The sequence below is a fragment of the Cucumis sativus genome, chromosome 6 (genome assembly GCF_000004075.3).
Source record: "Cucumis sativus cultivar 9930 chromosome 6, Cucumber_9930_V3, whole genome shotgun sequence".
NCBI lineage: Eukaryota > Viridiplantae > Streptophyta > Magnoliopsida > Cucurbitales > Cucurbitaceae > Cucumis > Cucumis sativus.
Genome location: NC_026660.2, coordinates 26,950,643 through 26,978,006, shown reverse-complemented (window position 1 = coordinate 26,978,006; position 27,364 = coordinate 26,950,643). Strand labels below are relative to the sequence as shown.

Here is a 27,364-nt window from a genome sequence, read left to right as displayed (position 1 = left end):
AAAAAAAAAGATTGTGAAACAAATTTTTTATTTCCTTTCTTTTTTTCAAGGAAAAGTAAATGATAATAGTTATCAAAGATAATTTTGTTTCTAATGCTAAAAAAACAGAAAACAAAAAACATGGAAATACAATGGACCCTAAACTAACTAATAAACAGACTTAGGTGTGGCTATAGATGTTGATACATTTTCAAGTAAACACAACATTCTTGCCCCTACAGTAATTTCTCTCCATCAATCCAAAACCAAACTAAGCCAAAATAAAGTTTCTTATAGTAGAAGTATTATGAAATCAAATCAATCAGCATTTCATTCATTACAGTACTTTAGGACCAACAAAATCATCATCTTCTATGGGTATTCCTGCTTCTCCTACAAGCTCTAGATCAAAGATTTACCAATGAAGAACCTAACAGGTCGAGAATTGAGATACGTGGTCTGAGAGGATAGTGATTTCCCGTTTATTTTATATTGCAGACAAAGAAATGAAAGAAGAGGTTCAAGACTGCAGTCGAACCATCTTTAAATCAAAGAATCATAATCAAGCAAGCTGGAGAGTTCAACGGATTATAGTGATTCTATACCCAAGTTATAAAGTTGAAACAATTGCTGAACAAAAAAATTGCCTTTTCTGTTTACCGTATTGTACTACGAATGGACTTCTAAAGGGTTCAAATTCAGGTAATAATGTTAAGCCGACGTCTCAAGTGCTTTACTGGATGACTAAAAAGAAATTTAGAACAAATAGGAATGCATAGGAGAGAAGTTGAAGACCTGTAGGGCGTTATTGAGGAGTTTTCTGAAGTACGTTCAGTATGGCTTGTGAAACCTCTTCAGCATTGTACTCCATTCCAAAGCATCTCAAAACCTCCAGGTTTGGACTCAACAAATACCTGATCGTTTTTCCCCGTCATACATACATAATACATTGTTCAAGTCATAATATGAGAAGTAGATTCGATTGTGTCAGGTGGCTTACATTTTGTGTGAAGTATCGATAAGATAATCATTGCCTTCCTCCTCAACCTTCTTAAAGTAAACTCGGTATTCCTGTGCCATTTGCCTTACTGCTGCAACTGGCCCAGTTAGTCCTATAATTCTTGAATCGAACTCTGCAGTCCATAAATGATAGGAAAGATAAGATAAACCTCCGCCAAAATATATTTATCTTGACAATCTTCATGAAGAGGTAAAGACTGACCTTTAAGATAAGCACGAAGATGTGATGGGTTATCCCGTTGTGGATCAATTGTCACGAATATAGGTAGAACCTTGAATTTATGTCTAGATTCTTATTCACAGAACAACAAACAAGTAATTAAAACAAGAGTGGAAGTACACGGCAACAATAATCCAAAGTTGCATGTTTTAAAGTAGTCGAATACCTAATATGTCTATAGCCTTGGACATAATCTGGAGTTGCTCTGGCACAACATCAGGAGACGAAGTGTATCCAAAGTAGAGCAGAGTCCAGTTCCCCCGAAGATCTTTCTCTGTTACATTTCTTTTCTCTGTATCGATAAGAGAAAATGGGCCCCCAATAACTGGTCCTTTAACTATGTTTTCGCACGTGTTTCCCTGTCCTGAATCAAAGAAGACACTTTAGTTGTCTTTAAATCTGAAGCACTAAAACATGGCCCCTAAAATCAATCTAAAAAGTATACTACATGCTGCCACGGGATAACTAAAAGTCAGGCGGATGTCAAATCTTCAGAGCATAAACTTGATCGTACAGTATATTACAACATTAATTTCAATAAGTTAACCCCTGCCATCCACATCGTGAGTTGTAACAGCCCATAACTTCATCGTACAGTTTAGATATAATCAGATTACGCAAGTAGGATATGTATATATAATGCCTGTTCATAGACACAAATCTGACATTTTCATAATCCACATATAAAGAGGTTATTGTTCAGCCCATTCAAGCTTTTTCCATCTTCTACTTTCTCATCTCTCTACCTGAGCATATAGAAGTCTAGGAAATTCACAACTACTGGATGGTTCCACAACTATCTATGGTTTCTTGAGGTCGTCCCAAGTCCTAACACGACTGCTAGTGCCATATAATCTTTCTCGTATCTTAATGCAGACAATAAATTACTGAAACTAATTGTAATGGCAGCAAAAAATCGACAGAAGAGCACAAAGATAGTAACCTTTCAAGACAGCTCTTCTCTCATCGTTATAATGTACAAAGGCTGCTAACCCAACAAAACCCATCACCGCAGCTGGCTGCACAAAAACAAAAATAATAAAAGTAAAGCAAAGAAATTCAAAAAGGCATTATGATGATTAGTATAGAATAGTAATGTAACGAAACACAAAAGAAGGCCAATTTAAAACGTCTTCACAAAACTATATTTACCCAACAAGGAGAAACTTGAAACTAAAAGATGAGATCAGGTCATACAATGATATAAGTAGTCCATGAAGAAGAAGTATGTCCATCTGCGGATAGAAGAGGAACTTCAGGTCTTTCCTTGCTGTATTTTGATGATGTGGAACATTTGCAGGACAGAACGCTAATTGATGGATGTAACCTACGCCAAAATTCAAAATTAACCAGGTTCACTGGAAAGAACGATCCCAATACAAATATAGTCACAGCCGTATGCCTCCAGTTAACAATTTAAAGTAAGTTATTGATAAACCAAAACATGGAATTGCATTGATAGAAAGCAGAAACCAACTCAGCGGGATAATTATTTGCACATGCGGGATTTGGATTGAGAGAAAGATAATAGAAAGGCATATAAACAGTAATAAAACGCAACATAACCAGCGGGAATGGGTACAAAAGGGGGTTTAAGGGAAAAACCTTTGAAATACAGATGGAGCCTGACGGGAGTGATGTTTGGAGGTTGAGAAAATAGAGCGAAAAGTGAGCATTGTTTGTTGAGTGAAGGGGCTTTATTAGGAGGTTATGAAGAATCGTGGGTTGAGCCAAAAACCCATGTCAATCGGTAATGAAATTGATTGAAAGTCAGCTTGGGGTATTTACCCTCCGGAGTTGCCTTGCTCCCCAAGGTCGTTTACCTCCTAAAAGTATCAAAATCCGCATAGATTTTGACATTTGAGGATATGAATGTATGCAATACGAAATTTTGATGTTCCTCCGGCAAATGCAACGCTTCCCTGACCTTGACTAATCGGAGTTCGATGCCGACACGGACTATGGCTTCCTCCCCCTAACTCCAACCAAGATGGAATATAATAATACTTAAAATGAGAGCAGCTCAATCAAAAATCACTTTCTCCCATTTTTATTTTTCAGGTTCCTTTTAACACTATATGGAATGGAGTGGAGCAATTATCTTGAAATTCATCATGTCTATCCATCTACCATCTATGTTTAAGCTTTTCTTTTTCCAAATATTTTAGTTTAGCTAGTAGTCACATGCAAATACTTCATCTGAAAACCACTAATCTTTCACATTTATTATGTTGATTGTATTGAATATATATGTTGAGTGTTTTTTCAATTAATATATATTATATGTAAATATTCAAGTCAATGCCTCATGTTCTAAGAATCAAAAACTACAAACTACTGTCTTTGTTCTACTCCTACTAACACACAACATAGTTTAACTATTATATACATTTATTAACAATTTGGGATTTGAATTTCTTATCTTTACTTGTCCTAAATAAATTTCACCATCCTAATGATGTATTATTCTTTTAATTGATCGAGTTTAAAATATTAATCAACTAAGTATCCCTCCTCAAAAGATAGGTTAAATTATAAATGACTAGACTTCTATTTTTGTATGAAATAAAATTATGCACTTCAAATTTTATCTAATAAATCTTTAAATTTCAAATACTAATTTATAATTGTATTTCAAAATTAATTATCTCCATCAACGTAAAACTAAATATCCAGTTTGATAAAATTCTAGACGCTTAGTTTAATTTTATTAACGACCAACTCACATACGTAGAAATTTATGATTCGTATCTTACGCCATTTGAAATCTTGGGTGTCTTCCAAACAAAAACGAAAGTTTAGATATAAACTTTTGCCGACTTCGTTTGCCGCAATGTCCGTGCCAAGATTTCGGCCCACAACTTTTGGGCTTCTACTATTCACAGGCCCAAATCATAATTCCGAAACAAGAATTATATCTAAGCTTTCACCCATCAGCCAATTTTTTGTTTTTCCATTTTTCTTCCAGGTCTTCAAATATATTAATACAAAAACGGGAAGCCATTTGGAATGAGCTGTTTTCAAGTATAATTGGAAGTAAGAATATGTGAACAATGAATTTCAAGTATAATTGGAAGTAAGAAAATGTGAACAATGAATTTCTTAACCAGTACATAACAACACAGTTGTATGTTAAGTAGTAGATGTAAAAATGAGTTGTAACGAGGCATAATGAGTTTGAGTGAAGAATAGTAGTATGAGTTGAGTTCTTAATGACTCTGGTTGTTAGAAGGCGAAGGTTTACAAAAGTTGTAATGTTTTGGTAACATAAGGCAGTGGAATAAATGGGTAAGAGGAAAGAAAATTAGAGAGAGAAGAAAATGGTAAATGGTAGAATATGATAGATGGGGTAAAAGAAGCTAAGCCAGTCAAAGTTTGACGAAACTGTCATAGTCTTTTTGGGTGGAACACATCAAACTCAATCTTATTAATTCAAAGGATCCGATCATAGACGCCAAGCAAATTCAATTCAATTACTGGGTGGTCCTAGTAGCAGGTTAATTTTTGTTTTTCTTTCTTCCCCTAAACAAGTGGTTTAATACGACTTGTCGGAGATAATAAGGATTAAAGATGAAAAATAAAAGAATACCCCAACCTGTGGTTCACTTGTCGGAATTGTTTACGTCTATCTTTCTTTCTTTTGTTTTTTGTTTTCAATTATCAAAAGAAAGAAAGAAAGAAAGAAAGAAATTAAAGGCATTTATTAAAAGGAAAGAAAGAAAAATGGTTAATTTTGGTACAGAATTTGATTGTAATGTGGAAGAAAAAGAAAAATGAATGAATATGGAGGATGGCGATGGGTTACTAACTTAGTACGGCATCTCGGAATAAATCAATCAATAATAATGCCGCCCATTTCCTTCCTTTTATTCTCTCTCTACATACGTATTTAAATATTAATTTCTCTTCTTTTAATTTTCTCACATTATTCCTCAACCCCTCATTTCCCATTTCTTACACCCAAATTATATATATATCCAAATTACGCCTCCCCAACATCTCAATTACCCATTTTTCAAATACTATATAGTTAGGACTTAGGATACTACACCAACCTCACTTCCTCACATCTCATTTTATAATCTCTACAAATTCATTCAGAGTTTTTCCTTCTTTTTTCTTCTTTGGTATAACCATAGACACAAAAAGACACTTACCTTTAGGGCAACTAATTAACTAATCTTAACATACGAAACTAGTACTTTTAATATCTTGTTATATTAGATAGACCATTATGTTTAATTACGCACACCCGTATTAGACAAATCCAACATATAATTTATGCCATGTGTACTTTGGCTTTGAAAATATGTGCCAATTGAAAAAACAAGTATCTAATGTTATAACAAGATAGTTAACATAAATATGAGAGAGTAAAGTTGAGAAAGTAACAAAAGTCACTTAGTAACCCAATTTGGTGAAGAGATATGTTCAGTAAACTATATATAAATGAATTACAAGTATTCAACTTATCTTTGAGTGTGCACTAATATTGAGTTACAACAAGATTAAACTAAATGATTACTTGGATTCTACCTAAGTAGTTGATACTTGATTGATTTTCTAGCATATAAGTTTTATTCACGAACATCAAAATCTATGGCTGCGCCTCTCTTTTCTAGGTTTTTAATCTTTTTCTTTATGGACTAATTAAAAGAAAACACACAGTCAACAAATGGACCACAACAACACGAACAAAATATCAACTGGTCATTAAGACAATCACCATATAACCAAAGCAATTAGGGAAGTTTTTTGCAAAGGTAACAAGTAAACGAAAATGTTTTACAGCCAACTAAACATTAACAGTAGGTAAAGAAAAAAAAAATCAAGATTGAATACTAATTCAAAAGATTCAATCATGTAGGATGTGACAATATTAAGTAATTGGAGGTATTTCAGTACATTTACTAACTCACATCTACTTATCATTATGGCTCTAGAAAAATCAGTCATATTGGATTCTTCAAAAAAGAAAATATGCCATATAAGATGAGAAAGCCTAAAAGTTATTCACTCTGTTGTTTCTTTAAAAAAAAAGGTGAATTAACCAAACAAAAAACACTGACGTTTTATTTTGTTTTATATTTTTCTTGGTTCCGCCCCTTAATTAGGAAATTTACCAAGAAGAATATTAAACGAGGTGTATGGAAGAGAACTCGAATCTGGCTTCTATATATATATATATACTTAGAACACCAATTAATGTCAATGGAATTGAATATAATTTAAATGAATGATATCTTATATGACTACAAAATATGAATTCATTACATAGGTAGGAGTGTTTTGAGATGTTTGAACATTTCGTTTAATGAACTAAAAAAACATATGGTTAGAGATAGTTCTACAAATAAAATATTATCAAGATATATAATTAATTTGGACCATATCTTAAGATTTAATGTAGTGCTAACCCGTGGAGAAGTTTATTTATTGGGTGATGATGGGATTGAGAAAGTGCATTTAGTTTAAAATTTGATCAAACTCGGCCTTTATTAATTTCTTCTTTAAGGAGGAAAAGAGGGGAATGAAAATGAAAAACAATCAAATTGATACTCAATATGACTCTATCTTGAACTTGAAGTAATGATGGACCCACTATAAAGTAATGAAATATACCTAAAAAATATAACACATAAACAGTTGAGAAGCTTTATAAATATATATATATGTGTGTGTATGTGTGTGTAAAGAACAGTTGAAAGAAATCCACCAAAAGCGACCTGTATTTGTAATGCACCATTAAAAAAGAAGCTACATATATCATTGTTTTATTTTTTCCATATTTGGAGGTATTTTCAATTTGGTTATAAATTGTTTACATTTTCCTTGAAAGTTAAGAACCTGACTCTCAAAAGAATTGCAAAATATATAAAACAAAAAGACAGTATGACCATCATATTAATAAGTAAATTACTGTTTATTTTATAAGTATTCACTAATAAAATTTAATATATTTAAAAAATATTTTTAATAGTTTAGTTTGTTAGAGTGTCCTCAACCTATTTCATTCAATAAAAACACTAAGTTTAACTCAATTAATAAAACGTACTACTGTGACATTTCATCTATCACTACCTTAAGTAATTGAAGCTATAGTTTTCTATATATGTATACTTGAGAGACGAATTGAAACTATAATAAACCAAACACACATTTTACTTGTAATTTAAATTTAAAAGAGTACAAGTAATTCTTAAAATCTATAATAAATATTTCTAAACAAACTGTACATAAGATTAATACAACTTGAAACCTGTAATACGTAAAGACTGCAGAAATAATGAAACAAATTTGTGAAAATTTAGTGCCCATTTTTTTGGTTTAATACAAAGCTATGAGGTTTATGGAAATAGAAACGTTAAAATCACAGATTCTTACAATATTGTTTAGGAGATAGTTGGTAGTTTTCGTTGTCAGCTTTAAACGTGTATAAGAAACTGAGAGCCATCTATTCAAAAATGTCTTATCATTTCCTGCTCTTCAATTTCAATTTCTGTTTTTCATTATTACCCACTCAAAATTAAGGTTTAGGTGTAAAACCGAATGAGATATTGAGAAAATTAAGAAATAATTAAGAATGATTATATTTTAAAACTGAGTAATATTAGGGTTTAATATATATATAGCAATAAAAAGTAAAACATGAAAGAAGAGAAATTTGAAAATATGACCCCTAACCAAACTTTCATTTTCAGATTTCCATATACAGTCTTCAATCACTTTCTGACAAACATAGTTGAAATGAATTACGAAAAGACCATTTTCCAAAGGCAGTAATAATCAGGTTGGGAGAAGAATGGTGTGAAATTGGAAATTGGAAAATGTAGAAAAAATATATATATATTTTACTGAATTAGATTAAAAAGGGATATGTATATATATATATATAGTGGATTATGGGGCCGTGTGTGGATATTCATCTGAAGTCGTACTAACTTTTTAGCTAAGGGGTGGGGGGGTGTGATGCATTATATTTTAGAATAATAATAATGATGAGATCCAAAAATGATGGCTGTTGAAGTTGAACATAAAAGTAAAACAGAGGGCATGAGCATGCTTTTCCCTCCTTCAATATAAACCAATCCAATGGTTGTTGTTCTTCTCATCAATGGCCCTTTATATGCTCATAAATCCAACCCACAGTTTCACTGAAAATGACGCCAATCTCTCATCATTCTCCTTTTGTTTCTTTCATAACCAAATTATTGTTCCCTACCCCCTTTATATATACATATATATATACACACACACACACCCTTTTCAATTCTCTCTTCCACTTTTTATTCTATTCTTCTTTCTTTGTTTAGTTTATATTGCTTCCAAATGTTGTTAACATGAAAATGATAATCCAAACCCATTTTTGGGAAGTTGTAATGTAGTAATGAATTTGTAGCATGTTATAGTTTAATATTTCACTAATAATTCAAATGTTTTTACTCATCAAAAATAAAGTGGACTATGTATGCATATAAGAAAAACAATTGTTTTGCATGTATACATTTGATCAATCATAAAAACATAACACCTATGAAATTAATGCTAACTACTTTCAGAAAATATAAATTATTTTCATTTTCATTTTGCTTGAGAATCATGAGTTTTAAATTATTGTTTTCACTACTTAAATTAGTCATGATATATATTCAACGATTAAAGTTATAAAACTAGCTAATTAAGTAATGAAACTCTAACGTTATTGAAATTGAAATTTTATGGTGAAAAATGACATCATGCCAAGATTATAAATATTACTACTACATATATATATATATATATATATATAGTATTGGTTTCCCCCTAAATGGAAATCTCTAGCATACTTTAACTTGTTTTAAAATACTTGAAAGTGACTTTGAATAAATAAATTACTCTAATTATCTTTAAAATGATATAATAATAATAAGTAGTAATTTTAAGAATGATAACAAGGTGGGTTTCAAATGATCAAAAGATCATTGGTATGCTAATTAGGATGAAATATAATATGCAAAAGTTCAGATTACAATAGAAACTTAATTGCAGTCTTTCAAAGTCAATATTAATCCTTGCGAAAACATTATAATGATGAAGGAAAGAGTATATATCTTAATTCCTCCAACTAAAGGGCAGTCGATGTACGTTAGAGCAAAAGTTTTGGCTACTAAAATAGATGAATGAATAGATATATAGATAGAGATGGTGTTATCTTTAATAATCTGGGGACCAAAAAAATAATCATAATTAGCATTAATATTCAAATTGGCTTCTGCTAGAGTTCTAATAGGAAAACGAAATTTGATATCTACATTGAAAACCCATATTGAACATGATAACACACAAGCTTAATATTATTTATATGTATATACATAAACGATCACTTTCATCGGTCCAATTTAAATTAAATTGCATAATATCACCATAATTATTAATAAATACGTTTGACAACAAAATAAATTAGTTAAAGAAAATTCATGAACGCACCGACACCACATTAGCCACAGAATCGCACATTTCTTTATCATCATTATTAAGTTTTAAATTGAATGTAATAGTAATTCAAAAAATTGGTTTGAAATTTGGATCTGTTCGCTGAAGTAACATGGCTGCGGCTGCTTTATACACATTTTTCATTTGAAATGTGGCCGGCGACAAAACTGGCATATTCATAATATGGAAGTGCGTTTTTAACTCTATAGTTAATTTCTTTGAAAACTTATCAATTATGTAATTCATTAGCAGTGTATTAGAATATATGAGTTGGAGCTGCCTGGAGGTGTATAAAATGTTTGGTGTGGAGAAAGAGTATTAGATACGTATAAATAGAAATAAGATTTGTATAATTATAAAGGTATTGCATGGCGGAGAGTCGTCACGAGGAGTGCTGTGAAACACAATGGATCTAATGCCCAATTAAAAAGTTAATGAGTCACATGATGGCGTGTGAGAATTAAAGAATGGGAGAAGAATTTTCATATGTTTAAAAAGAATAAAGAATTATTTGATTTATTTATTTATTATTTTGAAATTTGTTTATTGTGTTTAAAATAATTTTAATTTAAAAAAGATATTTTGATATTATAGGGCTGAAGGGCACACGCAGGGGTATATGTCAGAAGAGGGTGAAAGTACAAAATTGGGCTTGGGATAAGTGTGGAAAAGTATAATGATGGTGGTGATTTTCTTGACTTTTTTCGTAATACTCAACAACCCTCTCTACATTTTCTCTACTTTGGTTGCTAGCCAACCTCACGATTCCCTTCCCTTCCCTTCCCTTATATATAAATAATATAAATTAATTAAAGTATCAGAAAGTTGTTTAATTAATATAATAATTGGTTTAAAATGAAATTAAAAGTTTTTTTTTTTTTTTGGTGATATATTATTAGATATAGGAGAGGATGAAAAAACAGGCAAGTTGCATTTACTTTGACTCTGTGTTAATAGCATCTTGGAGTCTGCCTATTCTCTCTGATCAAATGAATACCCCACATTGATCGTTTTCTCGTGGAGTTAAACCACAGCCAGAAGCAACCTCTCTATTTCCCTTTCCTTCCCCTCCCCCAATTAATAATAAACACTCACACAACACCATTCTTCTTCTTCTTCTTCTTCTTCTTCTTTCTCTCCCTCTCTCTTCAAAAACCCTAACCCTTTACAGACATTTCAGGTGCAGGAGTGAAGCTTCCACTTTACGACTCCACCGATTTCGTCGCTTCTTAAACGCTACTTTCCCGATTGCTCTTTTCTTTTTCCTTTTTTCCCCCCTTTCAATGGGTCAGGTTTCTTAAGATTGTCATCAAGGATTCAGCTGCAGCTGCAGCAGCAGGAGCAGATCATCAGCTTTTCTTTTTCTTTTTTTTTTTCTGCAAACGTGATTCTGATTCATTTGAGGGTGATCGTACGTCTTTGGCCCAATAATGGATTCTGGGAGTAGTGGAAGTATACAAAGCTCGAGCGGTGGTGAAGATGAGTACGATTCACGCGCAGAGGGGTTCTCTGGTTTTTTAAACAAACCTCCAGGGCATGTCGGTCCTAAGGCTAATCCATCCCCACCACTGACGGCGCACCACCCTCATTCTTCTACCTCCTCCGCCCTCTTCGACCCTTTCTCCAACTTCCTCGATCCATTATCCACTCGATCACACCAAAATTCCATTCCTAATCTCGATTTCCTCTGGCCCAGAAACAACCCGAGATCCGACCCCAACCCGATCCACTTTCCGGGCTCCATTTCCATGCCTCCTTCCTCAACACCCAATTCTTATATGGCGGCGACGAATAGTCAAGTCCCTCATCAGACCACGGAACCCAATGTAGTCCACCAAGCACCACGAGGTTTAACGCTCACCACAGATCGAAGCGACGTCGTTCCTAACAATAGTAACACTGCTACTGGGACTACTACTGGCACCAGCAACCCCTCCGTTCGTAACCCGAGGAAACGAACCCGAGCCTCGAGGCGAGCCCCAACTACAGTTCTCACTACCGATACTTCCAATTTCCGAGCCATGGTTCAGGAATTTACTGGGATTCCTGCCCCTCCCTTCACACCGGCTTCCTCCTTCCCCAGAGCCCGACTCGACCTTTTTGGCGGCGGTACGGCCTCCACTTCTTCCCCACCCTACTTACTCCGTCCATTTCCCCAAAAGTTATCCACAACTAATTCCCTTCTCTCTCCATCCTCCGATTTTCTCCTACCCAAACAGAATCATTATCTTCCTCCCATGTCCTCTATTTTTAATCTTCAGCCTTCTCCCCCTCAGCCGCTTCACCAACCAAATATTAACCTCCTTGGCTCCGACCAAACCCAAACCGACACACATCGTAATCACCATCTTCATCAAACACCTCTCCCGGAAGAGTTGCTTTCAGAAAGTGGAAATATTCTTCCGGCCAACTGGGGAAGTAGCGGAGGCGGCGCAGGAGGAGGAGGAGTAGCGTCGGACCAAGCTTTATTTAGGTCCATGAATAGCAAATACTGTACGGGTACTAAAGTTAACAACAACTATTCGGCTTCTTCTTCATCCCTGGATTTTCATGGAGATAAAGGGTCAGAGAATGTGACAACTAGAAGTGAAGGTATGATGGAATCTTGGATTTGTTCTTCAGATTAAATTAATTACTCTATTTATCCATAAATATTCCCAACCATATACCAAGACGTTTATATGAGTCTTGAGAATCACAACCCCCACCCCCCCATTAAACTAGAGGTATAATTAACGAAAAACCACTCAGATTCCGTTTGTTTTTCCCTCAAAATTTTATGTACATCACATTACACACTTTCATTTTGGGATTTCGTCCTTATTTCCAATTTTCCATATGCCTTTTATTTTTTTAATCATCACATACATCCAAATAAATAATTATTTTATTTAATTTGATTTTATCATATGTGTCAAAATATATTGAAATAAAAAGGAAGAGAGCAGTTAATTAGGTTGGGTTTTGGTAAAGTAGATAAATCCAGTAGACAGTGTGGGTAAAGCTAAACCATCCTCCTCGTACTGTCTATACATTCTGAAAGCTGCATGCACCTAATCTCAAAAATTATGAACCCCCAATTACTTGTTTTGTTTTGTTTGCCTATTAACCAAACACCATGCCCTCTCATGCCCTCTCATCTTATTTGTCTTCTTCCATTTCTCTTTCTCTTTCTAATTATATATAAAAAAGAAATAGAATTGTTTCCATATAATTTAGGAGCGATTGGAGGCGAGATTTGAGGAATGTGAAGCCGTCATAATCTCTGTCAACAAATCTTTAAACAAGTACATTTTTTAATTTCGGATATATGCATTCATTCATGGATTTATGCGTGTTATATTATTATAATTGTCAATTGCTCCATCATGGTAATTAATGACTATCCAAAACTTCATAAATTCATGCAACCTAATTAGGTGTATTTAAATTTGTAAATATATATATATATATATATATATAATTGTGTAAGTGTGAGTGTTGTGCAGTCGGGATTGGAAACCAGACGTGGATGTGGTGCCCCAAATTTCGTTGATGCCTCTAGTTTTAGGACAAAAAGTACAGCTTTATAGCTGTCTAACCTTTTCTGGCAACCACACATACAAATTACAAATATCATAAAATTCCATTTCTTCACTCTATAAACTTTTTTTTAGTAATCTCACACGTTAAGTAATTGTTTAAATATGAAAACATGTAATTTATAGTATTTATGCATGCAATTATTAAAACGAAAAAAAAAATGATGAAGAATAAGAAAGTGGCATCGGGATCAAGGACATGGAATTTCGTGAAGCAGAAGCTCCAATTTCGAAGTTGGTGTTTGTTACTTTGTTCATTGGAAATGGTTTTTCTTTTTGAAAAATTTTATTTGATTGGACTATCATTGTCGTTCTTCCTCGTTTAATGCAAATCTTAAAACTCGACTGTACCCAACATAATTTGTTCAAATTTTCACTAATTACCACCTTTAATTCTAACAATTATGATTAATTAAACTGGTTCCTGTTGATTGTAGTTATTGTGATTTCTAATTACCATTACCATACGAACAATAATAAATCTTACATAATTCTTCAGTTTTTTCGAGGTTAGTTTTATGTTTAGTAAAAGCTCAAACTTTTAGCTTTTTTTAAAACAATGATGAAACTTTATTCAATTATAAAATGATTATGAGATATACTACCTTTTTCTCTTTTTACTCTAATTTGTATTTTACCTTTTACTTTTTATTTTTATTTTTATAATTATTCAAATCTACAATTATAAATATGACAATGATAAATATGACAATGATAGGAGAATCTTTACCTCTCTTTTTGTTTTACGATTTTAATAACTTTTTATTTTATCTTTCAATATTTATTGATTGGATGCAACCTTTGAATCAAGTTGATCGTCGGATGAATTTGTACTATAAAAATAGTATTTTCTCCTTATTAATCTTTTTATTGTAATTCCTTTGACAATATAACACAATCACGGTGTTAATAAGTGAAAATCAAGCTTTCAAATTAAATGATATCATTCAATGTAATAGTTCTTTAGGATGACAAAATGCAGTTTGTTCAAAGAATAGTAGTTCACATATAGAATCAAACCATCAACTTGAAGATTAGATAATTACTCTATATCCAACCTTTTTTCTAATACCACTAATGCTAAGTTAGAGAAACGAGTGCATATCGAAAATATCAATTCTCAATAACTATGTTCATATTGGCTACCATATCCCACCAACATCTCACTATAAAAAATGTATGATTTATATAGTTCTTCACATGTTTTTGAGTTTCTTACGTATGCTGCATCTACTTTGAGAAGGAAAATGAACCATAATTGATTGATTTTCAATGAAACAAAGAAGGTATATATAGCTAGTTTTATATTAATCTAAATCGACTTAATTAAAGCAAAGATATATTTCTTTAGACATTATTTTTGCAGTTATTTTGTCATGTAAAATGCAGAGGGATTTTACACACATAGCATGTATTTTAACTATGGTATATAGTATAGATTTGAAGTATGATGTATATAAAATAAACTGTTTTTTAATGGCAAAACAGCTTATTTTTCAAATGTCTTTGTATTTCTTAGTGGTTGAAATAATATATAAGTCTTATATATTATATCATAATAAACATATTTAGGGATGGAAGCTCGAACTATGGTATGGGTATTAATTATGATGCTTTTAGAGTCCACCTCCTAATTTGACTTTCAATTAAGATGTAATTATTTAGAAGCACTAAAGTAAAAGTGTTAATGGGATAAAGAATTATGAAATGTATAGAATTGGAGAATAATTAGAGTGATAAAAGAGGAAGACATGAAAATGGGTCCAATACAATAATTTGATGAAAAATAGAGATAGTGTTAATTATATTAAAAATGAGAGGGTGAACATCTTCATAAAACCGTGTTGTCTGCCACCACCATTTCATTTTCCCTCCACATTTACATTTCAAAACCAACACCACTAATTATTAAACTTTTCTTTCTTATCATATCCAACTCAACAACAATATTTAATTAAAAACCCTACATTCCTTTTTTTGGAGCTAAATTATTTATTATATTAATTTACTTTAAAACTCAATCCAAGAATCTTATGATATGCATAGAAGTATCTCACACTTGCTTTCCTTGTGCCTCTTCGTTCTTTAATGCCTAAGTTTAGTAGGGTGTTGGTTAATATAAGGATCTAAATTTAAATGGGTTTGTTTTTAGTTTAACCTAGACACCATTAATGTATTGTTGAAGATGTCTTCTTTTATGCATTCTAGATTTTTCTTAATTAATTTCATTGTTCAGAATAGCCTTTCTTTACCTATATATATTGCCTATTTTTTGGTATTTAATTTTTCATGACTTTGTTTTTTTTATTTCAACTAAAAGACTCCATTTACTCCATTACATATTGTTTACGCACTTAAAAATTTACAATCTTCTCAGTTTCTTTAGCAAATATGGCATATTTATTGGTCACACTGCAACAATCCTTCCATGCAATAAAGTATATGGAACCCCTACCAATCTAATCTTGGTCGTCGAGCTTAGAGAAAATCTTGCTTTGATTCCATTTATGAAGATAAAACTTAAAATATATTCCAAGTTATATGAATACTGGCTGACGTCCCACGGGCTTCTCCATTTACCCGATGATCTTATTCAACCTAGCTCTTCTTCTTTTAAGAACACCACAAATATCTATGATACCTATGTTATCGATGTTTGCAAATTTCTATCCTTGGATAGTATTGAACATAAGACGGTATGAGACTATGTCTCCTATAGATCTTGTTAGGTATTGCACAACGTACGTATTTCTTTAATAATATAATTCTGTTTACTTATTTGAACATAAGTTCTCTTGTGATTATGTATTTCATTTAACTTACAAGATTTCACTATCAATATCTTAATTACTCACTTTATGTTCTTTTTCTGAGCTAATGGGAGCTCATTTGTAATTTGAGTCTCAATAGCCATCGAAGTTGCTTGGAAACCGGTGAGAATTTATTGAGGATGGATAAGAACTGAATTGAAAACTTTTAAAAAGAAACTTAATAAACCATGGATATGATCTTGAGTTACTTTAGTGTAATTTGTCTTATATATAAACAAGGAGACATTTGGAATCTAAGAAAAGCAAGAAAACTAGATAATTTTAAAAATCATAAAAATCAAGATGCCTCGTAGTCATGGTTTATAAAGAGAATATGGACTTTGAATATCTTGAATTGACTGCCACACAAAACTTCCATGGCACATGGTTTCATAAAGAAAAGTTATTATAGGACTAGAAAAACAGATACAATAGAGAAAAGCTATTTTCTTTTATTCAAAAGATCATAACAAACTAATTAACTTAACATTAGAGTCTCAATTAGTTTGACAATGACTTTAAATTTAATTATATCTGAAAATGCATAAGCTTATTTATTTACAGTATTATGCATCGTTTTCCTCTCTTATATAATATGGCCTAAATTCAACAACGCCTTGCCTAAGTTTTGAAATAAAACAAAACAAATTTGATGAATAAAAAAAAAAAAAACAGTGACATGAAAAGACAGTATGATGACGAAATGACCGTAAAATTAGAATGATTTTAAATTGAGGTTTAAGAAAATGGAAAGGGATAGACCATAGCGTGGCAAAGTGGTTACATGGGAAGACTATTAGATTATTATTGTTATCAGTACATTATTATTGGAAAGGTGAATAATTAAGCTTTTTGTATGTAACACACGCAAATTAATAATGATGAAAGATGCATTGGATAGTCTTCTTCTCTAACTCCAAAATTAAGGCTATAAAGTTTCACTTCATAATAATGAAGCGTTAATTGTGTTAATTTTTTTCAATGGAAAAACCAAGGGTAAATGTTTTGACCGTATAATTTTCTAGATATAAGCAATGATCACACAAACACTAGCATCATATGATATACATCTTTTCATTCACATTGAATTAGTGAAGTAATGATGTAGTAATCCCATGATTTTGTTGATTAGAATATTTATTTGAAACAAGAAGAAAATAGATAAAGAGATGGAGAAATCTGAGGACTTGAAGTTGAAAGAAACATAGGATTTTATAAAGAAGGAGAGGTAATAGTTATGGAAATGTGATGAGTTTGAGAAGGTGAGAAGGAATAGGAAAATGCGAATGATTAGGGAAGTGAAAGGTGTTTAGGAAGGAGGAGGGGCTACAGAAGTAAAAGATTCGTATATTAGATATGTTGAGTAAGATCTTAATGGAAATGACCGCTTTCGGTGACTCATTTCCCAATATAAAAAATAAAAATAAAATTTTATACGAAAAATCATAATACCCTAAACCCACCTTCATATTTCTTACATTTACACCAACAGGTAATTTCAGTTTTTACACCGCTTCCACGTGTCAACCACTACGCCGAGAGGGTCCGACGTCGTTTTCGGGACGATGGTCATACATATCATCTTGACGTCATTGTCTCGTCAAATGGGGCCCAGAAGAGAGGGAGCGGGAAAATCCACGTAAGACACAGCGGAGAGATACGATCACATGGATTCGGTAGCACCGCAGAAACGGTTCCCCACGTTGGATCTGCAAACTCAATCATGAGCTGAGCTCACCACTCCCTTTCCATTCCCTCCACCGTCTAAACATAAACCACCGTCACGTTTTTCTTTGGGCTAACCATCGGCCTGGGACTCAGCTTTGAATCATGACCGAAGGCAATGCTATCTGCTATTTTCATCTTCAGTTCCAAGGTAAGATACCGCTATATAGCCTATGGTCACCGGAATGATCGAACAATACAAGTGACAATGGTATTAAACCACTTTGGTCAAGGATTAGTGCAATGTTTCACAAGGTGCTGATTGGCTAATATATATTTAACAAACTGCGCAGTCGACTCATATTGTTCTTTTTAATTCTTGAGCGATTCATACTGTTCTTTTTAATTCTTGAGCGACAATAACGAAAGAAGACCCTTCCCAACGTATAAACCCAGAGCATTCGTTAGAACTTAAAAGAATAACACGTTTAGTAAACATGACGCACACCCAAGGTAAATGAACAGATTTATTATAATATTTATTCACTGCTCAACTCAAGAGTACAGTTTTTCAATTTTTTTGGTTGCCCATTGGATTAGCTGGAGCCATAAAGAAATATAACATTTTAAAGTACATAAAGTAAGCGGGGATTAAAGAAAGGAAACAAGATAAAAAATGTAAATTAACAGTGGTGTAAAAGAAACAAACTAGAAACAAAAGTCGTAACAAACTACGGGGCAAAATTTTGTTCCATGACCCTTACGTATAATGTTTTTGTAGAATCTGGAGATAAACTGAAAGTTCTCAATACAAAAGTTTATTTGTGTGAAGGAGTAATCACACCCCAAAATGTCCTAACATCGCATATCAAAATATACTCATTGCCAACATAAACTATTCATAGATTTTAGGGGGGAAAAGAAAAAGAAAATCCATACAAGGAAATGCCCAAAGAACGCCTCCTTGGGATAGGATACATGTAAAGATTTTAACTTAAATTATGTAGATGATGGTAGAATTAACACGGGAGGGTGCACAATAAACAATCTCTCTTCTGATTAACATCTAGTCGAGGTGGACCTGCCATTTCTCAAAACAACCCCATATAAACGGTCACAACAAAGCAAGAAATCTTTCAATGAGAATGTAAAGCATAAAAGAAAACAGTGTTAGGATAATAGGATTATTCTTCCCGTAAACAGATGATCCCAACAAGAAGAAAAATATCCCATAACTCAGGAAGGAAAATAAAAAACAATGAGCCTATGCTCACCCAAAATTCTCCTCACACTAGCCATACTCTCCTATTTATAACCCAAAAGACTTAACAAACTTAATGTCTAATTATTAGAATGCCCCTTACTACTAGTCATATTAATCATCTTAATATATTCTCAACCAGGGGCCGAATTTTTTTCCCCTCTTTTTAATAAGACACAGTCACACAGAGACCATCATCTAAAGATGCGAAACACAAATGAGATACATTTCTAGGCAATCCGGTCCAGATAATCTAACCATTCAACTATTTTTCTTTTATTCTATTATCAACTTTTCCCCGAAGGAAAGTAGAACCCAAGGCAATTTAACATGGGCAAGGTAATTATTCTTCACACATCCAAACTAGCAAGATTTTCTAGTGGGGTTGGTCTTAGTTGGACAAGACAAGATATGTAGTGTTTATTGTTTTAAATTCCAATTTTTCAAAGTAATGAGAAAACCCTAATTAAACAACATTGTTAAACATTAGTGGAACATCAATCACTTCTACTGCATGTAGAGGAAGGATCAAGATGCTAAAAAATCAACAAACCTGAGCAGGGCTCTTGGTTGCTCGCATGTAATATCTTGTGACAGTGTATCAGTGAGTTCTTTAAGACCCTGAAGGAATGCAATCGGCACACTTACAAACAAGTAACAAATAGTAAATGATATTTAAGACAATAAATCACTCATATACGTGTTAATACCCTCCAAACATCCCCCCACATAAGAACCACTTCTATATCACATCCACAACCATTTTGCATTCCCGTCAACTAATCAGGGTATGCTTTATATCACATACCTTAAGATTGGGAGATTCCAGATGCATCAGCTGACCCTGAGCCTTGCCTGAAAGTTTGAACTGCTCCTGCAAGTCGGGTATGATAAAGGATACAAAAATTAGTTTCACTGGGAAGCATGGAGTGAAGAGTCAGAGATAACATGTAACATGAGTTCCAAGATTGAAATAATAAGTAATGGAAATAATTGAGCAAGTAGTTAAATTGACCGACATACATGCATGATAAATATGTGAAAAATAAAAGAAATACTGGATCAACCTTTAAAGTGTCAGGCATCTTTACTTGCTTTCCATCGACAACATTGCACAAGTACATTACACCAAGAGTTGCAAAATCCTGATAAAAAAATTATTATAAGCAATGTTTCCAATATCATAAGAGCAGAAATGGTTCTGCAAAAATAAAAAAGAAAACCATGTCAGGAAATAAGAACTATGGTAAGCCTCCCTATTCTGAATACATACCCACTAATTAACCCGATTTATTATATTTGATTGGAGACCTCCCCTTTTAAAGTATAAAGGAAGACCAGTAATAGCGGATCCAGGATTTCATTTCAGGGGACACAATTTCATAAAAAAGATCAGTAACTTATCCCATGGACTTCTGAATTTGATTCTAGATGGTCTCTGAACTTCAAAATGTGCATAATAGGAGCCTAAATTTTTTACAATGTACCTATCAATTATTGTAAGCAATTGAAATTCTGAGGCTCAATCAGATACAATTTTCCCAATAAAAAAAACAATTTTAATTTGTAATATGTTTGAGAATTGAAAAATCATGATTGGGGGGGGGGAATGCTCCCACGCAGATCTGCCTGCCAATTCAGTAATAATATAATACTTAAAAATACCAAAATCTAAAAGAGGAAGTTTCTCACCTGTTTAAATTCAAGTTGAGATAGTTTCCCATCCTGAAACAAGTCAAGAGATGTAATATACTTATTAATCCTCAAGTAACAGTAGTACCTAATATGTAATATCTTTTAATGTCATATTCTTCTCAGTAAACACAAGGTCTAAAGAATTACTCATCACTCATTGAAAGTCAGAAGCAGTTATAGAAAAAAATGATTTGGCATGCCCGTGAAAGTACAATGGAAAAATTGATGACATGGTAAATGCAATAAATTGATAACATCACCAGTCTGATGGAAAACTCACCAAACCAGAAACCATGTTGTGCAACTCGCCCAAGTCAAAGTCGATGTCGGAAAGAGATTTTTGAACTCCTGCCACCTGTTCCACCAATCATAACCATATGAAAATAATGTAAATGTAATCAAATATTTGACAGAATGTACCATCTACCACTTTATATGAACAGGATTTTAAACTCACTACATCTATACAGAGTTAGCTTACGCAGTTTAGCTTTGTTTTATTTGAGATCATATTACATGGAAGTTATCAATGTTTCTTCCGAGAATAGGTATTTCTAAACTACATAACATTCTGATACCTCAAAGCATCAGGTCCATGCAATCATATATATAGCAAAATGACACTATGAGAAAAGAAGTGTACCGCGACACGAAAAGGAAGGGATTTTAAAAACTAAATAGCAAAATGTGGTGCTAAAGGTGATTACCAGCAGTATAAAATTTATTTCTATCAAAATAACTTTAGACCACCATAAAGTCCATAGTTCATTCAACATTTAACTTTTGAACACTAACACATGCGTATACCATAGACAAAAATGTTGGTTTACTAAAACTTGCAGATGACATAAAACTCAATTGTCACAGAACTTAAAAACTTTAGATCACATACATCTTCTTTAATCAATTTCGAGAGTTCATTCTGCTTAACCATCTTATCATCCAAGTTCTCAATCCGTTGTGTCAAATGCCTCTTTGTTGCCTATCAACAAAAGAAATAAGTACAAAATTGTCAACATATTCCTTATATCCTTTATGCCAATGTCACAATTTCCAACACCAATGAATCATTATGAAAAAAAAAATAACAATAATTTTCTAAAAGAATTCAAATAAAAAATACGAAAAAAAAAATTGAAACTATAGATACACAGCTTGAGGGGTGGGGTGAATGACTTGAATGTTTTATGATGTTTGATTCCACAAAATACATAACAGGAAAGATAAATGAACTAATAAATATCAGTAATGTCTGAAACACGGATTAAGTATTATGCAGAAATGTGTATGCCAGGTTCTCAAAACTCATTAATTATAATAATATTAACACAATGACATGAGCCATACAAACACTTCTTTCCCTCTTAATAAAACAGGTTAAAGGGAATACTAGACCACACTTACAGCAAGGGCCTCCGATACGTGCTCCAAATGTTTGGTTAAGTTTGAGACAGCATTAGCCATATTGCGCTTTGTAACATACATAAGGTCTGAGAAGGAAAGTCCCTACTCAAACAGAAAGAACAAAAAGGATATGAGTTCTGAAAAAAAACAAAGACGAACCAACCAATGTGAAACTAAATTATAGAAAGACAGCAAAACAAAATGACATTAAATTTTGGGTGTGTGATGTAATATTAGATCATCATCTAAATAATAATACAAAATAACAATTATAGAAACTTTTTAGGTTAAATTACAAATTTGGTCTCAATGGTTTTAAATGGATAGAACTATGGTTTATAACTAGAATTTAGTTTATTTGGTTTGATAAAATCATAGAGAATAGCCTAGCTCGTAAGGACTATTTATGAAGGTTGTCAAACCATAAGGATTGTTTATCAAACTATAGGTTAAACTCTAACTTTCTCCAAACAATGTGGACTAAAATTGCAATCTAACTCATTTTGTGAACATAAATTATATTCATAAATAAATTAATAATAACTAATTGTCAACATTATGGAACACATATCTGATTTATAATTATGTAGTATGAAACACATTTAAATTTTTTTCTAAAACTAGAATTCAATTTTGGAACTTGCCACCAAACGCATCTGAAAACATAAAATACAACTCTGTTTTCTTTGAATCCTTTATCTTCAAATTCTGTACGAAACAGACCTAAGTTTACCTTCCACCACATGTATCCATATCCCAAAGCACCCAAAGTAGCAGCTGGAACTATGAGAGATGATAAATTACCTGTTTGCAAATAAATAATCGAAGAGTCACCACTGACATGTAGAACTATTGCATTAAGCAAAATCAAAATCCATTATGGGGACATCGTCAAAGATCATCAATTATGCAATTTTCCAATTAACTAAATGAAAATATGTTGGTACTTGCCAATATTCCCAGAGTTTCCATTGAGAATAGTGATCTGGCGTGACGAGGAGAGTTGTCGAACCTCCATAGCCAGTCGACGCACCTGCACAATAGTCAATTGGGAATTTCATTAGCCACATAAGTGACTACCGGACAATACCTCTTTAAAATACATATAATCATTCAGCACCTGAGCAGCAATAGCATCAGAGTAGTCAGAATCACCATCGGATTGCTCCCCAGACTTCTCCATGCCCTTCACCAAGGACTGTAAGCATAACAATATAAAATGAAGTCACTCATATCAAAATTGAACATATGTTCGCAACGCTTAGCTGAGCCAGGAGATTCTATCTTTAAACAAGATTGAGACAAATTTATGAGACATCCAATAAGCAATTTCCTAGGAAGCGAGATATTAAAGTCCACCGTAAACAAACGATGACGGCAAGAACTTGAAAACACCCTAGTCGATAATTACACGAAAAATGAGTACTGAATAGCGACTTAGAATTTTCCTCAAAAAAATCCCAACATAGGAGCTAATTAGCAGAATAGATGTGGGGTGGGGGGGGAGAAATCCAAAATAAAAGAAATCGATACCTGAAGTTCACCCAATACATCAGATAGTTTACCGTTCTTAAGCATGATCGTAGTGGAGTAGCCTGTAAAAATAAGCAGGATAGCAATATTAAGAAACGTGACAGAGTCTGGAAAAAACCGTTCTTGGATCATATAAACTGAAAGATGGATCAGAAATAGAAGAAAATACCAGCTCCCACAAGAATCAGGATCTTTGAAAGCCCTACTCCAGTATGCATAGCCATAGTGGTGTTGGTCAGATCAGAAGCCCTAGAGCGGAGAATTGGGGGCTCGGAGGACAAGAATTAAGTTTGGTGAAGTTATCCGAAATGATATACTAAACTAAATTAACCTGGTTAGGGAAAAAATATAAATAAAATAAATAAAATAAAATTGTGTAAAAAAGAAAAGAGCAAAAATTAACTTTAAAAAATTGGATACTTGTAGAAAAAAATAACACAAGGAGAAATTAAAAGAGGGAGGAAAACCGTAGATAGCGGCGGCGAACTACCGAACGGAGAAGGAGAATGGTGGCGGTGAGGGTCAGTGAATCGCAGATCATGGGAAGTAGAGGATTGAGGGTCCTGCTGATGCCGTCTGCTCCATAGGGTTTATTTTATTTTATTGATCTGTATTTTTCTATATATGTTTAAAATAAATGGATGGGCTTCTAAATTGGGCTGGGCTGATCACATAATCAAATGATAGATAGGCTAATTACGGTAAGGAAACGAACTAACGTTTTCTCAAAGTTGAAAAATGTCTCTTTTTTTTTTTTTCTTGCACATAATTCTTAATTCTATTTTTGTATGGCTGAGAAATGATGAAACTATGAAATGGGTTTTTCATTTTAAATTATACCAATGAAGACTTTTTATTTGTCTTCAAAAAAAATATTTTTTTTATCTAAAAATAAATTTATAAAATTTAATGGAGATGGTTAGGGAGGTAAAAAGTTTGAATGAATTCATCAGGTGAGTCCGATGGGTTATATTTCTTCGTTTTAGTCTCATGTTTTATCCTTACCGTTTAAGTCAAACGGCAGTACACATGACAAAACCAACAACCATACAATCCTCTTCTTCTCTGGTAGCCTTCACTTCACCTCCCGGCCCGGAGTCAACCCACTTCTCCGGTGCCGATCCCCTATCCATCTGGGTGTGGAGAGGCCCAACATGAAATCTGAGACTGTGACTTTGATATTAGTGAATCTGGCTGCTATTATGGAGAGGACCGATGAGTCCTTGTTGCCTGGAGTCTATAAAGAAGTTGGGGCCGCTCTCCACATCGATCCCACTGGCTTAGGTTCCTTAACCCTCTTCAGATCTGTAGTTCAGTCTTCTTGTTACCCTCTAGCTGCTTACTTAGCCGTCCATCACAATCGCGCCCATGTCATTGCTGTAGGTGCTTTTCTCTGGGCCGCCGCCACTTTCCTCGTCGCCCTCTCCTCCACATTCTTCCAGGTTCCTCTTTCTCATATCCATGACTCTGATTTCAACCACTAATCTTATTTCCCCTCTTTCATTCTATAATAACGTTAGTCTCATGTATTCCAATTGTGAAATTTGTCATAAGAACGTTAACGCACTAAAATGGAAGTGAATTTCGTCCTCATACCAGTGTTAATACTAATTAATTTGATAATCATATTAGGTGGCAATTTCTAGAGGTTTGAATGGAATAGGTCTTGCCATAGTGATACCTGCCATCCAGTCTCTCGTTGCTGATTCAACTGATGATAGTAACCGCGGGTTGGCTTTTGGATGGCTACAACTAACAGGAAATCTTGGTTCTATCATTGGTGGGCTTTGTTCTATATTAATGGCTTCGACATCTTTCATGGGAATCCCAGGATGGAGAATTGCCTTCCATCTTGTTGGACTCATTAGTGTTATTGTCGGTTTGCTAGTATGGGTTTTTGCAAACGATCCACACTTTTCTGAGATTAATGGAAGAGATAAGGATCATCCACGCAAGCCATTCTGGTCAGAAATGATGGATCTAGTTAAAGAATCAAAGTCAGTTATAGGGATCCAATCTTTCCAGATAATTGTATCTCAGGGGGTTGCAGGATCATTTCCATGGTCGGCTTTGTCATTTGCTCCTATGTGGCTTGAGCTAGTAGGCTTTTCTCACGAGAAAACAGGATTTCTATGGACTCTCTTTATAATTGCTAGTTCATTAGGTGGTATTTTTGGAGGAAGATTGGGGGATATTTTATCAAAACGCTTTCCTAATTCAGGAAGAATAGTTTTATCTCAGATAAGCTCAGCTTCTGCAGTTCCTCTTGCTGCAATCTTGCTGCTGGTTTTGCCCGACAATCCATCCACAACATTCTTGCATGGACTGGTTTTGTTCATAATGGGTTTCTCTATGTCATGGAATGCACCAGCAACTAACAAGTATGTGTCTTCATCAACTAGAATAGATATCTAATGCACTTTTTAACAACTTTATATTATTGCAATACCAATTTTCATGCACTCTAGGAGGTCTTGCTAATCAAATAAAGAAGATTTCATCTAAATTCTCACTAACTTTGATTAGTTTGGTTCCAAAACTCTCTCAGTTGAATTTTGTTGCACAATGACATTCATGACATATTGGTCAATAATTGTGGATGCTTAAGTCACTCGAATTATTTATTTTAGAAAGTACCACTTGCAAGAACTTATGTCGACTAGAAGTTATTTGGGGTGTGAAGCTGAGTTTTGAAGTCTGAAGTTAATAGGTTGAAGTTGGAAAATTTGTGTGGTGTTTGAGGTGCACAATTGTTGCTACTCGTAAAATATAGAAACTACACCCCTTAATGTATTCCACATAAATTTTGTTGAATGGTTTTTTGATTATTTGAAGCCAAGGTTAGGTAAATTGAAAAAATATCATATCATACTTAGTTATACCTGTCATGCTTTGCACAATCATACCTGCATACTTAATTGGTGTGTATAGCCCAATATTTGCAGAGATTGTCCCGAAGAAGTCACGCACAAGCATCTATGCATTGGATCGATCATTTGAGTCGATTCTGTCATCGTTTGCTCCTCCTGTCGTTGGAATTCTGGCTCAGCATGTTTATGGATATAAACCAGCAGCAAAAGGATCCACAGATTCATCACAAATTGAAACTGATAGAGAGAATGCAAAATCACTAGCCAGGGCACTATATGCAGCCATTGGTTTCCCAATGTCACTGTGTTGCTTCATCTACTCTTTCCTCTATTGTTCGTATCCAAGAGACCGAGAGCGCGCAAGAATGCACGCCTTGATAGAGTCTGAAATGCTGCATCTGGAATCTAGCACTTCACCCCTCTATGAACAAGACAGTCAGTTTCATATTTCGGAGGCAAAAGATTTTGATGATAAGGATCAAACAGAGGTTGACCTTACCTATGAAATTGAAGACAGTCTTGATTTCATTGACAGCGATGAAAAACAACTTCTCAATCATCAGCTAATAGATTCTGATTCGAAATGATAACTTACAGCCCAGGAATAACATTCAAAATTGTCAAGGACTCAAGGAAATATTGATCAACACGAACCAAAGCAGTATTGAAGGCAGACAATGAAAAGTATAGTTGATATTTTATATCTCCCTAATGTTAGAATTTTTTTTATATTATTTCAAATTTAGAGTAACACAAAAAAATGTAGTTTATCACAAAAAACAGAGCATTTGTGCATTTCACCAGTTAAATGAATGCTTCTAACAATTGAGAAGAAGACGGGATTTTGACTCTAA

At 33.5% G+C, this 27,364-nt stretch overlaps 4 protein-coding genes across 8 annotated transcripts; 2 read left to right on the top strand and 2 right to left on the bottom strand.

Annotated features, from left to right (window-relative positions):
- Positions 1–160: 160 nt before the first annotated feature.
- Positions 161–3,287, bottom strand: LOC101210363 (protein SCO1 homolog 2, mitochondrial). The gene is made up of 7 exons (XM_004143424.3): positions 2,825–3,287; positions 2,417–2,546; positions 2,163–2,238; positions 1,386–1,583; positions 1,202–1,291; positions 980–1,112; positions 161–893 (listed from the first exon to the last, which is right to left on the bottom strand). Exons 1-7 carry the CDS (start codon positions 2,893–2,895, stop codon positions 785–787), a joined length of 807 nt encoding a protein of 268 aa, XP_004143472.1. The 5' UTR covers positions 2,896–3,287; the 3' UTR covers positions 161–784.
- Positions 3,288–10,628: 7,341 nt separating this feature from the next.
- LOC105435927 (proline-rich protein 36) lies at positions 10,629–13,665 on the top strand. Of its 3 annotated transcripts, none has more exons than XM_011659672.2 (2): positions 10,629–12,283; positions 13,180–13,665. In XM_011659672.2, the coding sequence occupies exons 1-2, from the start codon at positions 11,122–11,124 to the stop codon at positions 13,224–13,226; spliced, it is 1,209 nt and encodes a 402-aa protein (XP_011657974.2). In that variant the 5' UTR covers positions 10,629–11,121; the 3' UTR covers positions 13,227–13,665. The 3 variants fall into 3 exon arrangements, with proteins under 3 accessions (XP_011657974.2, XP_031743862.1, XP_031743861.1); XM_031888002.1 differs by lacking the exon at positions 13,180–13,665 and adding an exon at positions 12,911–13,115; XM_031888001.1 differs by lacking the exon at positions 13,180–13,665 and adding an exon at positions 12,890–13,115.
- A 4,806-nt stretch (positions 13,666–18,471) lies between these two features.
- On the bottom strand, positions 18,472–24,265 carry LOC101210112 (hypothetical protein). 2 transcript variants are annotated; one of them, XM_004143423.3, is made up of 14 exons: positions 24,108–24,265; positions 23,810–23,971; positions 23,641–23,702; positions 23,228–23,305; positions 23,059–23,140; positions 22,841–22,911; positions 22,108–22,209; positions 21,596–21,685; positions 20,984–21,058; positions 20,701–20,733; positions 20,076–20,153; positions 19,817–19,882; positions 19,562–19,629; positions 18,472–18,828 (listed from the first exon to the last, which is right to left on the bottom strand). In XM_004143423.3, the coding sequence occupies exons 2-14, from the start codon at positions 23,862–23,864 to the stop codon at positions 18,807–18,809; spliced, it is 882 nt and encodes a 293-aa protein (XP_004143471.1). In that variant the 5' UTR covers positions 23,865–23,971; positions 24,108–24,265; the 3' UTR covers positions 18,472–18,806. The 2 variants fall into 2 exon arrangements, with proteins under 2 accessions (XP_004143471.1, XP_031742936.1); XM_031887076.1 differs by having other exon boundaries at positions 24,131–24,236.
- Positions 24,266–24,602: 337 nt separating this feature from the next.
- LOC101211597 lies at positions 24,603–27,364 on the top strand. Of its 2 annotated transcripts, none has more exons than XM_031887075.1 (3): positions 24,603–25,082; positions 25,273–26,021; positions 26,586–26,835. In XM_031887075.1, exons 1-3 carry the CDS (start codon positions 24,795–24,797, stop codon positions 26,638–26,640), a joined length of 1,092 nt encoding a protein of 363 aa, XP_031742935.1. In that variant the 5' UTR covers positions 24,603–24,794; the 3' UTR covers positions 26,641–26,835. The 2 variants fall into 2 exon arrangements, with proteins under 2 accessions (XP_031742935.1, XP_004143560.1); XM_004143512.3 differs by having other exon boundaries at positions 24,615–25,082; positions 26,572–27,364.